General features: G+C 42.3%; 2 protein-coding genes across 2 annotated transcripts in view; one reads left to right on the top strand and one right to left on the bottom strand.

Moving 5' to 3' along the window:
* The window catches only part of CTNNAL1 (catenin alpha like 1), a 178,916-nt gene extending 174,653 nt beyond the window's left edge, over positions 1–4,263 (top strand). The window contains 3 exon segments of the mRNA XM_019509189.1: positions 2,272–2,355; positions 2,874–2,890; positions 2,892–4,263. Of these exon segments, the coding sequence (XP_019364734.1) occupies positions 2,272–2,355; positions 2,874–2,890; positions 2,892–3,033 (243 nt within the window). The 3' untranslated portion in view covers positions 3,034–4,263.
* Positions 4,264–4,646: 383 nt separating this feature from the next.
* Positions 4,647–12,088, bottom strand: part of FAM206A (family with sequence similarity 206 member A) — a 40,694-nt gene continuing 33,252 nt past the window's right edge. Inside the window, exons 4-7 of the mRNA XM_019508731.1 lie at positions 7,136–7,265; positions 5,033–5,109; positions 4,886–4,955; positions 4,647–4,813 (exon numbers count right to left, since the gene is read on the bottom strand). Of these exons, the coding sequence (XP_019364276.1) occupies positions 4,685–4,813; positions 4,886–4,955; positions 5,033–5,109; positions 7,136–7,265 (406 nt within the window). The 3' untranslated portion in view covers positions 4,647–4,684. The remainder of the gene's footprint in view (positions 4,814–4,885; positions 4,956–5,032; positions 5,110–7,135; positions 7,266–12,088) is intronic.

Below are 12,088 nucleotides of genomic sequence, written 5' to 3'. Positions count from 1 at the left end.
CAGTACTCTTTCTTGCCATGGCAGGGGGTCGGACTTGATGATCTGCTCAGGTCCCTTCCAACCCTAGAAACTATGAAACTATAATCAAGCACCAGAAGCCAGACTTGCTTGCCAGGCCAGGTGTTTGATTTCATAGCAGCCACCCTGGTTTCTGTCAGCAAGGGCATATCTTTCACGGATCCATTTATCATCCTTAAATGAGCTTATCTTCGCTGGCTGAGGTGTCCTCCAACAAGTGAGGACTTCCCCTTTCCTGTTTAGCCATTTGTCATCTTGCACCTTCATGATGCGCCGTGCTAGACTTAACCTCAAGGACATACTGGACCACTTATTCCTGAGGCAAAAATCCACTGGGAATGACAGTGAAAACATCCAGTGGGGGAAGGGTCTGGGGAATGTGTGCCAGGGGGTGCCCTTTCTTCTGACACCCCCTACTTGTATCTTTGGTGATGGATGCCTTTCAGCATGGATGAGAAGAGTATATCTGTAACCTGCAGGCGCAGGGTCTGTGGCCACCAAAAGAAACACCATATAAGGATCTTGGAACCCAGGGGGTATAGACAGCACGATGAGTGTTTCTCCATAGCTTGCTTAACATAGCAAAATGATATTTGAGGTATACGCTTTCTTTTTGTATTTGCCAGGTGATTTTCAGGGAAAAGAGAACTATTGAAGATAAGGGCAATACCAGCATAAAATACAGAATGGTGATAAACTGGTTCTGATAAATTTAGACTGGAAAGTAGATGATTTCTAGTAACTAGAAGATTGGTCTTCAAACAATGTAGTGGGAGGAAAGAACCCACATTTCTTCTAGATGGAACTCAAGTTACAGGGAAGGATGGTATGAGATGCTAAGGGGATTTTGGGATCAATAATAATTGATTTTGGAATATACATTTAAGTGTTTGTATTCCTCATGTTGGGTCAAGAGGTAAGTTCTTCCTCTGTGCTGGAGCTGCCTGGTAATCTTATGCATCAGGGCTTCTGCTAGCTTCCCCCTTGTGAATGCTTTACAGGTTTCAGGAGCAGGCTTAATCATGGCTAGTGACTGGCAGGCCTTGGCCTTCTGGTCAAACTGATTGCCAGATTTGGAATTGGGAAGCAATATTTCCCAGACCAGTTGCAAAGCTGGGGAGAAGGGAGAATTGCCTTCCCCTGTAGTGTGGAGCATGGTCCTGTTCCTAGGACCCTCTCCTCTGTGCACACAATAACAAGATCACTTATCTGCCACTGTAGCAACATGATATTAGTGGTGCTTTTGTCCCACCTGCTTCTTACCTATAGCCTGTTGTACGATAGTTTGGAGGGGTGGGGAGGGTGGTTGGTTTTTTCTTATTTTCATAACATGGCACTTTGTAGCTGGCATATGAGCCATTGGAGCAGATGATTTTTAAGACACTCTGGATAAATGCTTGCAAATGCAGAGGACAGAACTTGAAAGCCTGAGGCAACCCTTTTATTCCTGTATTTCTGAACTGCCATCACAATCCACAGAATCCAGGATCATCAGTGGAAAATTTGAGGTCAATTTTCTGCAGAGTACATGGAACTTTGTGTCCCCTTTACAGTTTATTTTAAAATGAAATTAAGTTTTACTGTGCCCCTGCCCCCAGCTGTTACTTCTCAGAGCACTACTTATTTTTTTAGGACAATACAAAGGTTACTGTTATAAGGAGGGAAAGCACAGGAATTTTTTTTGTAAAAACCTATTTACTAAACCTTACTGCCAAAATCATCAATAGTGAAACTAAATTTCACTATTGGTATTATTCATCTCTGTAGTTCCAGAGTATCATCTAGACAAGTGCTTTCAGTTGTTGGTCCCTCTTTGTCTAGATACTTTGGTAAAACTCTTCACTGGAGTAAAATTTAGACCTTCCTGTGGGGCCAGAATAGGGCACAACTCTTTCCCAAACCATTTACAGAACCAGCTACAAGACAAAGTATACCTGGTAGAGAGGATTCAAATGATGCGTATCCTGAATGGTACTCTTGATCTGACTGGGTATATGAAACAAAAGGGGGGAGGAAAACATACCCTCACTTTCAAGTAACCTTATATTTTCTCCATCTTGCTGAAAGAGCTAACATTTCACTTCCCAGTATACTGGGAAAATGTTGTGAAGGACAAGCGGAGTTGGTTCAAGCTGACCCTCACTACCAGCAGATTTTAGAAGGAAGGGGGAGTTAATATCTCTTAAATGTGAATTGTTTTCCTGTTAATTCTATTTTGTCTAAGTATATTCTTTCCCAATCTTTTTTGTTTAGGTGGATGCATGTATCCAGAAAACAACGGTTGTGATGACTATATTGTCCCAAATTCTTCCACTTTGCTACAAGTTACTGAGAAAGGTGAGTTAAAGATCCATATTGAAGAATGGGGACAAATGCAACCACCCGGGCTGTGTCCAAACGTGTGGACATTTGGTTCCCTGGGGACAATTAGTGATGGCACACCTTGTGCTGCCACTAGTTGTCCCCAGAGAATGCCTGTGCCATGCACGTTGTGGCATGGGGCAAGCTACCCCAGGTGGGGTAAGGGAGGCTGGGGCCAACACTAGGCTGACCCCAGCAGTGTTACCTGGGTCCTGGGGACCTCCAAAGACTGCAGTCATGACAGTCCTGCCACACAGACCCTGGTTGGCAGTGGGTGGTATGTGCTGCCGCTCTGCGTGCCACTATTTTTTCTGACCCCTGGATATCCAAGGGTCAAAAAAACCCATCTGCACTGCTCCCTTGCAGCACAGAGAACAACTGAATGTGTGGTATGTGGCACAGCAGACATGTATGCTATGCCACTTACTGCAGTCATGCTCATCTGAACTCAGCCCCCAAGTGCTTTTTCTAATATTTTTTTTTTCTTGCTACAGCAAAAAGCAGGGAATGGCTATGCGATCTCCTCCCCCCTGGAGGGAGAACAGAATTCAAACAAAAATAAATGAAGAGAGTCTGGAAGGGAAAACAGAAGCCTTTGGAGTCATATCCTTGGAACATCATGTAGCAAATCTGACATTTTTAGAGAGTAAATAATTCTAGCACTTAGGAATGTAGGAATTCCTTATGGAAATTATAAGCTTGCTGAGTTTCAAGGTTGCTTTCTTTTGTGAAAGGTAAAATCGGGATAAATGAATTCAAACTGTTGTGACCTTTTCACATCTAATAGATGTCATGGTACTTAACAGTAGTATTTGCAACATCAGTTAGTTTAATTGCTGTGTATTTTTATAGTGTGGGTATGTTTCCTTTTGCTCACCATTAATACTGCTATTTTTGTAAGAAATACTTGTGAATGTCTTAATGAAAGTTTCAACCCAAAGATGCTGCTAATGGACACTTATGCAGAGAAACTAAATGGCTCTAAATATGCTATGTGTAACTAGTACTGTTAAAGTTTGTCAAAGTATCATCTCTGGCCTGTTTCAGTCTATATATTTGCTAAAGCAGCATCAGGAAGATAGTCTGGAAGGTTTTGGCCTAAAGCACTGAGAAATGTTGTTATCTTCATTATGTGGTATTTCTGCAATGAAGACCTATTGTAAAACCTCACACTGTTTCTGCAATACATCTGTCAACTTATATTTAGGTTAGATAATTGATTTAAATGTCAACAATTCTTATGTTGTCAATTTGAGTCAATGAAGCATTTACCTCCCCAGAAAACTGCATTTCCAGTGGATTAATACTTTAGTCAAGAATTAATTTTCTTTCTTTGTAATCTCTTTATCTATAGATAGCAGCCCTTGTGGCTTCCTTTGATTTTATCAAAACTTAATGAATAGAATTTGAAATGCAAGTGAAAATTACTGAAGTTTTAATTTCGAATGTATGCCATATTGAAGTTCCCTAAAATAGATTTTTACAATGCAACATTTAAAATTCTATTTAAAGCTACTTTGGAGTCATATAATGCCCTTTGTGCAGTGATTGGACATCATTTCTACCAAAGCACCCTGTCACCACCTGCGAAAACACATTCAAACAAATGTAGGGAATGTATGCTTACTCTACATACATGGATCCCAGTGATTATTTTGTTGGTCCTGTATTTCAAAACTCATTGTTTGATCTCATTTCTTACACTTAGTTTTATTGTACTTGTTTTATTACTTTGAGGGCTGTAGGGTATCCTGGAGGTTCAAGACCCAAGTACATTTAATTCTTGCAGGACACAGTTGTGCTGTCTGCAAGTCCTTTGCTGGCAATGGACATTACGTTTAGGAAAGTTTGATTTTTATAGCATTAAAGAAACAATGAAACCCTCTGAGTGATTGAGAATGGGAAAGAGTGGTCTCAATCTGTCTGATCCCTTTTGCTTATAAACCTGGATAGTGAACTTAGGTAGACTTTTGTTGATGGATTAAAGAGATTAAGGAATAAGTTTTATTTACACTGAACCCTCAGAATAAATGCAGAGAATACATCATGGGATTTTTTTAGCTTTTTGTCTTTGTGCAAAATTGAAGTATTGAACAAAGTTGTTGAAATGCATTTAAAAAAATAATTCCACTTAAAATTAAAGAAACTGACATTTTCCATCTCTAGCATTAGGTCTGTGCAACTTCTAGCTTTTCATGTTAACAAGTGTCACCTCACTTCACTTCAACATGGGATATACTGGAAGAGGACTTTTGTCTGATTTACATTCTGTAACGTACATCTGTGTGTTCAGGTAGAAATAACTTCAGGAGCTGGAATTAAGACGATGCAACAAGATTCCTTCATATTCCTCCCGTGTCAAAAGTCCCTGAGTTACAATCTTGCTTTCTTCAAATTTTGGCAGTACTACTGCAATGTACCCTTCAGTAGACGGCTACAAAATAAGAGTAAGATTTGATACAGGAATAAAAGTGAGGAAAAAATAAAAAGCAAACAAAATATTTACCTTCTCTTGCAGAATAGCTGGATTATTAAGAAGGTTTTCATTCACTTCCATCAACCGACCTCTTATACAACTGCAAAGAAGTTCAAATGTGCTTAGCATACAAAGAGTGTGCTTAGCAGACAGAAGTACAAGAAAGAAGCTACTCACCTATGTATAGTATATTCTTCTCCATCTGAACAAGATATCCTACACAGGGGGGCAAGTGCTGTTAAAAACTGGGCACCCTACAACAGGAAACAAAGCTGTGAATTTAAAGGCAATTAAAAAGTACAATTCCTGAATAGGGAAAAAGGCATGGATTTCTTGGGCTTATCTCTTTTACTGGACCAGCTATGTAGTTGAGATAGTTGGACAAGCTTTTGAATAAAAGACATTCTTACTTGGGTCATATACTTACCTAAATCTAAGATGACCCTGAACTTGATGCTTCCCTCCCATTCCTCCAATAACTAGATTCTATACATAAAACTATTTTCTATAGTTTTCCATGTATAGAATCTGATTATTGGAGTGCTGTCTTAAATTCATTCCCTACCACTGCAGTAGGGATGACAGTGGGGGGGGAGCAATGGACACCCTATGTCTATTTCCCCTTATACCACAACCACATAGCACCCCAGCTTGCAGCCTCAGGCCCTGTGCCCCCTTCCCCTTCTGCATCCTCTCTCCCCTCCCCTGCTTACCCTGGCTTTGCACCAGTAGACTTAGTCTCCACTCCAGGCTTGAGCCAGGATTGCTGAGACATGCTTGCAATTTAGTTATGAGCCAAACTATACTTCACTGAAGGAAACTGCACTGATTTGAAGGGCCTATTTTGCTGGTCTTAAAACCTGGTTCTGATCCATTTGCTTTAAGCTACTGAAATGAATGTCCACAGGGTCTTTTCCACTGGTTTAAATAAATACACTTGAAATCACACCTCCAGCCTATTCAACTGTGTTAAATAACCCCTAAGCTGGTGGTTTTCCCAGCATCTCCCAGAAACAGAGGTATGCCAGGCAGGTGGAACAGTCCTGTCTGCCTGTTTCTGGGAAGACTGAACCAGGAGAGGCGGTGGCAAGAACAGGTGTTACACCTCAAAAAAGGTGAGAGAAGAACTAGAGGAGATCTAGAGAAGAGCAACAAGGATGATTAGTGATATGGAGGGGCTTCCACATAAGGAGACTAAAGAAGCTACACCTATTCAGTTTAAAAAGGAGACACTTGAGGGGGGAGGCATTATACTAAAATAATAAATAATTGTGGAGAGGAAGTAAGTAAGGATTTATTATTTACTCCCTGTCACAACAGAAGAACTAGGGCTCACAAAACAAAACGTAGTGTGGAACTCATTGCCACTGGATGCTGTGGAAGCTGACAGTTCAGCCAGATTCAAAACAGGATTGGACAAGCAGCTATTTTGAGCATGGGAGTTAGGGGTACAGCCTCTGAATTAGAACTTCCTAGACCCTAAATGCTGGAGGCTGCAAGTGGGAGAGGAAGAGGGGAGAAACCCTGTTCACTCTCCCTTTCAGCATCCGCTCTGCCACTGTGTGACACAGGACACTAGGCAAAATGGACCTATGGTCTGAGCCAGTAAGTAGTGGTTCTTATGGTGCTGCTGTCTGCTTTAGGGTTATCAGATCATCCTAATGTAGGCAGGTGCGCATGCTCATGCCTCAGTCCTTCCTGGTCTAGCTAGGAACAAGGCACATGGAGCAGTTTCACCTTGCAATGGCAGCAACAGTCCTGCTTGCGAACCAGCTGGACAAGCTGAGGAAGCGCAATAGTAGTTCTCAACCCAGGTGCCATCCCATTAAAGTTACAGAGGAGCACCCTGACTCCAGAAAGGTTAAAAACCATTACCCTAAGCTTTTTTTATGCCCTCTTCAAAAGAGCTGTTGCTCTTACCAGTAAGTCTTGACATCTCTGCTAAAGAGTCTTTTAACGTTTGATACTATCTGCTTAAAAAATATGCAAAGGCCCCTCTTCAAGCTTTGTGTGCGTGAGGGAAAATTAACAGTGTTATGTAACCTTGTTCAGAACAATTAAACAACAGGGTGCTTAAAATACCTGCAGTAAACTCCTACACTAATTCTTCTAAATGCAGTGCCCCTGGCAGCCCTAAAACAGATGGTTAACAATGGCAGGGAGCATGAGAGATTGCTGCCCTGGAAAAGAACTAGTATTAAAGTGGTAAGGGAGGCACTTCAGCGTTAACTGGAATGTAAACAGACAAACTGGTCAAAAAGAAAAAAAACCAAAACGTACCCGCTTTGACTTCCCAGAGACCTTATTTTGAAGTCTGCTACAGTGAGCAGTAACTTGGTAATTAATATTCTTAATAGTTTTTCCCTTTTGAAGAACAGGATGAGATTCTGCTAGAGTGATGACACAGATTCTGCAAGGAAATCATAACAATTATATACTAGCCTTAAGCATCCCTTTAATAATGAGTACATTTTTAACTCTTATACTGAGGCTTTGTGGCAAGCTGCATTTTCTTGCTTCCCCACATTAATTCACCCACAGCCTTCTCACTTAAGCTTGGATAGGCTTAGATAGCCCTTCAGGGTACATCCAGACAAGTGTGCATGTATGCTTCCCCAGGAACAAACAGCAGTGGCACATGGTGATGCTGCTGGTTGTCCCCAGGGAACACCCCTGCATCTGTACTTTGGCACACAGCAAGTTGTCTGGGTAAGGGAGGCTGGGGTCCTTGGGGCCTCCCAGGTCTGCAGTGGCAGCAATCTGGGCACATGGAGCCTGGCTGGCAGCAGTGTGGTTCTGGCCAGCCAAGCTCCAGTTTCTCATGGTGGAAGCTGCAACCACATGCACTGCCCCACTTTTTGAAACCTTTTTGTTTTTTGTTTGGATACCAGAATTTCCTGGTATCTAATTTTGGCTCCACGTTGCAAATATGCAGCACAGAGAACCACTTCACATGCACCGCATGCATTCTGCAGCACCTCAAAAGCCTTTGAGAAGCCACAAAGTGCATGTGCGTGCGTGCTCATCTGGATGCGCCCTCAGTGTCTGCCCACAACTCTACAAGAAATAGGAAACAGCTCCACTTAGTGCAGCAAAACAAACTACGAGATGTTCTAATTTTAAAATTCCAATAGCAAGGCCAAATTAAATTCTCCCGGTCATATGTGCAATTCATTTGAACATCTTGGCTTCATGCTATATCCAAGGTCAGGATAGGACCTGCATAAACTATTATTTTTGTTACATGAGCCCAAAAAACAAAAAAAGCTTTTCAGATTCCACAGTAAAATGGCAACACAGCTGAGCAAATCTTAAACAGAAGCCAAAAAGGAAATCTCCCAGGATGTTTAATAGTAAACTAGCTCCACAGTTAGTGGTTCCTCAGATGACAGATGATACTGCTATGAATTATTTCCTTGTTTTAAATGTTAACAGTTTATTTAGAAAGGATGACAGTTTAAGGCCAGCAGCCTCCCAGTTTAAAAAGAAAGAGGCAAACACCAAAATACAATAAAAACAAAGTGGCATTACAAAAATTAAGGCTTTTTTGGACTTGGTGTACACTCCTAGTGTGAAATGATGCATCAAGGCATAACCATTATCACAAAATGTGCACATACCAACGCAAATCGGGTATATCGATTGAAACCTAAAAGGTACCCACCCCCTGTATCTACCTCCTTTCTCACAAAACTCTACATGTACTAAGCAGTGTCCTGTGTATTATACAAAAGTTGCTAACAACTTCACTTTGATACAGAATTATGCTCATTGAAAAAAAGTATAACCCTTACACTTTCCAAGACCAAGATGAATCTTGTGTACGCCAGTACAGTAGCACTTACTTGACTCCCAAAGAAATCCAAAGTAAAGGATGTGTTCATGGCCCAGAGCCATTACTTCAACTTCTAGGGTTGCTGACACTGGTTTCCCAATCTGCCAGCGAAAAGGTTGGTGTTTTGAGCATAGGATTTACATCCATAGCCAGATACCTACTGTTTAATTACTGGTCTTCCTACCATGCCCCAACCTCTTACTGCTTTCTCCACTAAAGGAAGATGAAGTATAGTGTGTTTTTTCTCTGCTGCTCCAGAGAACAAGGAGGGTGAGCAGCCTTCGCTGGGCAAGCAGAGCTTCTTGGAGGAACAGCCAAGGCTCAACACCCCAGTGAGATGAGTTCCTAGACTAGAGCCAGGTGTAAGGAGATTCGATTTGGGTCACCTGGGCATCATCAGAACCGAGACCTGAAGATGACCGGATGGCTGCTGAAAGAGAACACAACTGAAGACCCTTCTTAAAAGTATTTCAGGGCTACATACAGCATTTTCATATACAAGATGGGACTCTATGAGCAGTAGAGGGAGTGAAGGGAATTCCCGAGTGATACAAGCTAATGTCATACACTCAAGGTGCTGCTATTACAGAGCCTCCAAGCATGAAAGCAACATTACTGAGAATTAGAGGGGGCCATAAAGAAGGCGTCTCTATTTATGGAATGAGTGCTTGTATTTTTTCAGTGGTGTTGGTTATAGCTGTGTTGGTTAAGGTTCTCTGGGTAAATGTGATACCTTTTATTAAATTCTTATCTTTTTAGTTAGTTGGTATAATAAAAGATATTACAATCTTTTAAAAGATGGTATAATAAAATATATTACATTTACCCAAAGAACCTTGTCTGCCTATGTACTCTTTCACACACTTAAATGTGCTTTGTAATGTTGGGGTGTCCTGTAACTGAACTGACCTAATGCATGAATCCCACAGAGATGATGAGAGGCCATGTCATAAGGATTTAAACAGGTTCATCTTAATACCTGGACTGAATAAGCTTAAAAAAAGAAAACCAAGCAGGAAAAAGGAAAAAGTCCACACACTCCACGTGTCAACAAAAAACACCAAACAGTGTTTGTCTCCTGGCATTACCAGAAGGCAAACACTACGATAATTGAAATAGGGCATGCCAAAACAACAAGACTATTGAGGTTATCAGTGGAACGATTGTCAGTGCCAGAGAGAAATGACAGCTCAACAACAAAATAAGCATCGCAGCTAGAGGAGTCCAAAGACACCAGTGCTGGAGGGAGCTATTTAACAGACATCAGAGAAACCAGAGTCTGAACAACAGCCAAGCTGTCCATGACAGAATCTCCATTTCTCACTGCATGCAGCTAAACATTAAATCAAAATACTATGGGGATTCAGCCTTGACAGCTAGTCTCAAAATAAGGCTGTCTGCTCATACTTCAAATGGCATCCATTTGTGAGAGGAGAGCAGAGATCCAGGATTATAAACACAGGTTTTTGAAAATAATCATTTTTCAAAGTTTTTTGGCAAGCCAAAAGAATAAGCCCAGCTAGTACAGAAGTCAGTAAAAAAGTTTATTTAATAGATAACTATAGACAGCATGTACACATGGTATTACATAACAGGAGAGGATTATAACTTCCTACTGCACTTATTTGCTTCCACTGGCAGGAGTAAATTGAACCAAATACGCTGTCAGACAAGGCAGGGTAATGTGGCACCTTGTAGTTATGAGCTTCTGCAACCTGCTTCATCAGATGCTATGAATGGACTTGCAAAGAGAAGGGAAAAGTTTTCAACTAAAAATAATCACACCTCAAATTAACCTAATTGACTACAATACTGCCACTGTACTAAACAGAAAGGAATAAGGCAAGGGTTCTCAATCCCTGGGCTGCGGCCCAGCACCAGGCTGTGGCGGATCAGCTGCCGGTCTGTAGCACAGTTGGCTGCCTGACTGGAGGTGGCTGCAGACCAGCAAACCGCAGCCCCCAAAGCTGGGTAGAGAGGCCGCGGCTCCTTCTGTAGGGCCCACCACAGGGTTTGGCCTACCCCCTGCCCAGGGGATGGGGATCCTTACCTATCTGCCAGCTGGAAATTTCAGCCGTGATCAGCTGCGACTGCTGGGCTGCGGTTTGCTGGGCTACGACCACTTCTGGAGCCATTGTTTGCCAGACTGCAGCATAAAAACTTTGTGAGAACCCCTGGAATAAGATAATTTAAGTACAAAGGTGGGGAAAGGGGACGGCAAGAGGAAACACTGCTGAGAGAGGCAAAGGTGAGTTGAAGAGATCAAAGGGAACAAACAAAATAAACCCATTGAGGCATATAGGGGTTATAAAAACTAATCCAGATAATGGATGAAGAATTCAGAGTCTACTGAGACCACACTTAACACCATCCAGTCTGTGGATGATTGTTCGCTACAGTTTCATGTAGTAGAAAGCAGGCTTTATTGACAAGCTTCCAGCAAACCCTGTATCAGCCATCATGTAAGTGACATTTCAACATCACCCATGAAGACAAATTATAAGACATAAGAATCTTTCTTCAGGCAATTTTGCTGTCTGCTGGCTACTCCTGGTCTCTCTTCTCCTACTTCACAGTCTTGCAGACTACTTCTTAGCTCTGTCCTTTCTCTCTGCAACCATAGCTCTGGAAAAATCTTTTTTCTTTGTTCTGCCTCCCAAATAAACAAGGTGTATATTTTATTCCAGGCCATGTTTTATGTGAGAAAATATGATATTTCCGATTTGGAGACTCCTTATGCCTATAAATGAGGTGGTTACAGGATCCTGTAATACCAGGGTACAAACTATACAGGAATGACAGCATAAGTCATACCAGTGGGTGAGCACCATACCTTCCACTAAAGACAGTACTGAATCAAAAAGTAAAAATCAGAGAATCATAGAATCAATGAGTCGGAAGGGACCTAGACAGATCATCTAGTCCGACCCCCTGCCATGGGCAGGAAGGAGCACTGGGGGTGGCAGGGGTCATAAGACCCCAGCCAGGTGCCTATCCAGTCCCCTCTTGAAGATCTCCAGGAAGCCTATTCCAGGCTCTGGCCACCCTTACCATGAAGTAGTTCTTCCTAATATCCAACCTAAACCTATTCTCCCTCAGCTTGTGGCCATTGTTCCTGGTGACTCCAAGGGGGCCCTGGTGAACAGATTTTCCCCGAGTCCCTGCTGGTGGCCCCTGATAAGGTTGTAGGCAGCCACAAGATCCCCCCTCAGTCTCCTCTTGTGGAGACTGAAGAGATTCAGGTCCCTCAGCCTCTCCTCATAGGGCTGGCCACGGAGGCCCTCAACCATACGAGTGGCCCTCCTCTGGACCCTCTCCAGGTTTTCCCCATCCTACTTGAAGTGTGGTGCCCAGAACTGGACACAGTACTCCAACTGCAGCCTGACCAGCAGCGCATA

The sequence above is a fragment of the Gavialis gangeticus genome, unplaced genomic scaffold (genome assembly GCF_001723915.1).
Source record: "Gavialis gangeticus isolate Ggan-Ray unplaced genomic scaffold, GavGan_comp1, whole genome shotgun sequence".
NCBI classification, from domain to species: domain Eukaryota; kingdom Metazoa; phylum Chordata; order Crocodylia; family Gavialidae; genus Gavialis; species Gavialis gangeticus.
The sequence above is the reverse complement of the archived record's forward strand: the minus strand, read 5'-3'. Positions and strand labels throughout refer to the sequence as shown.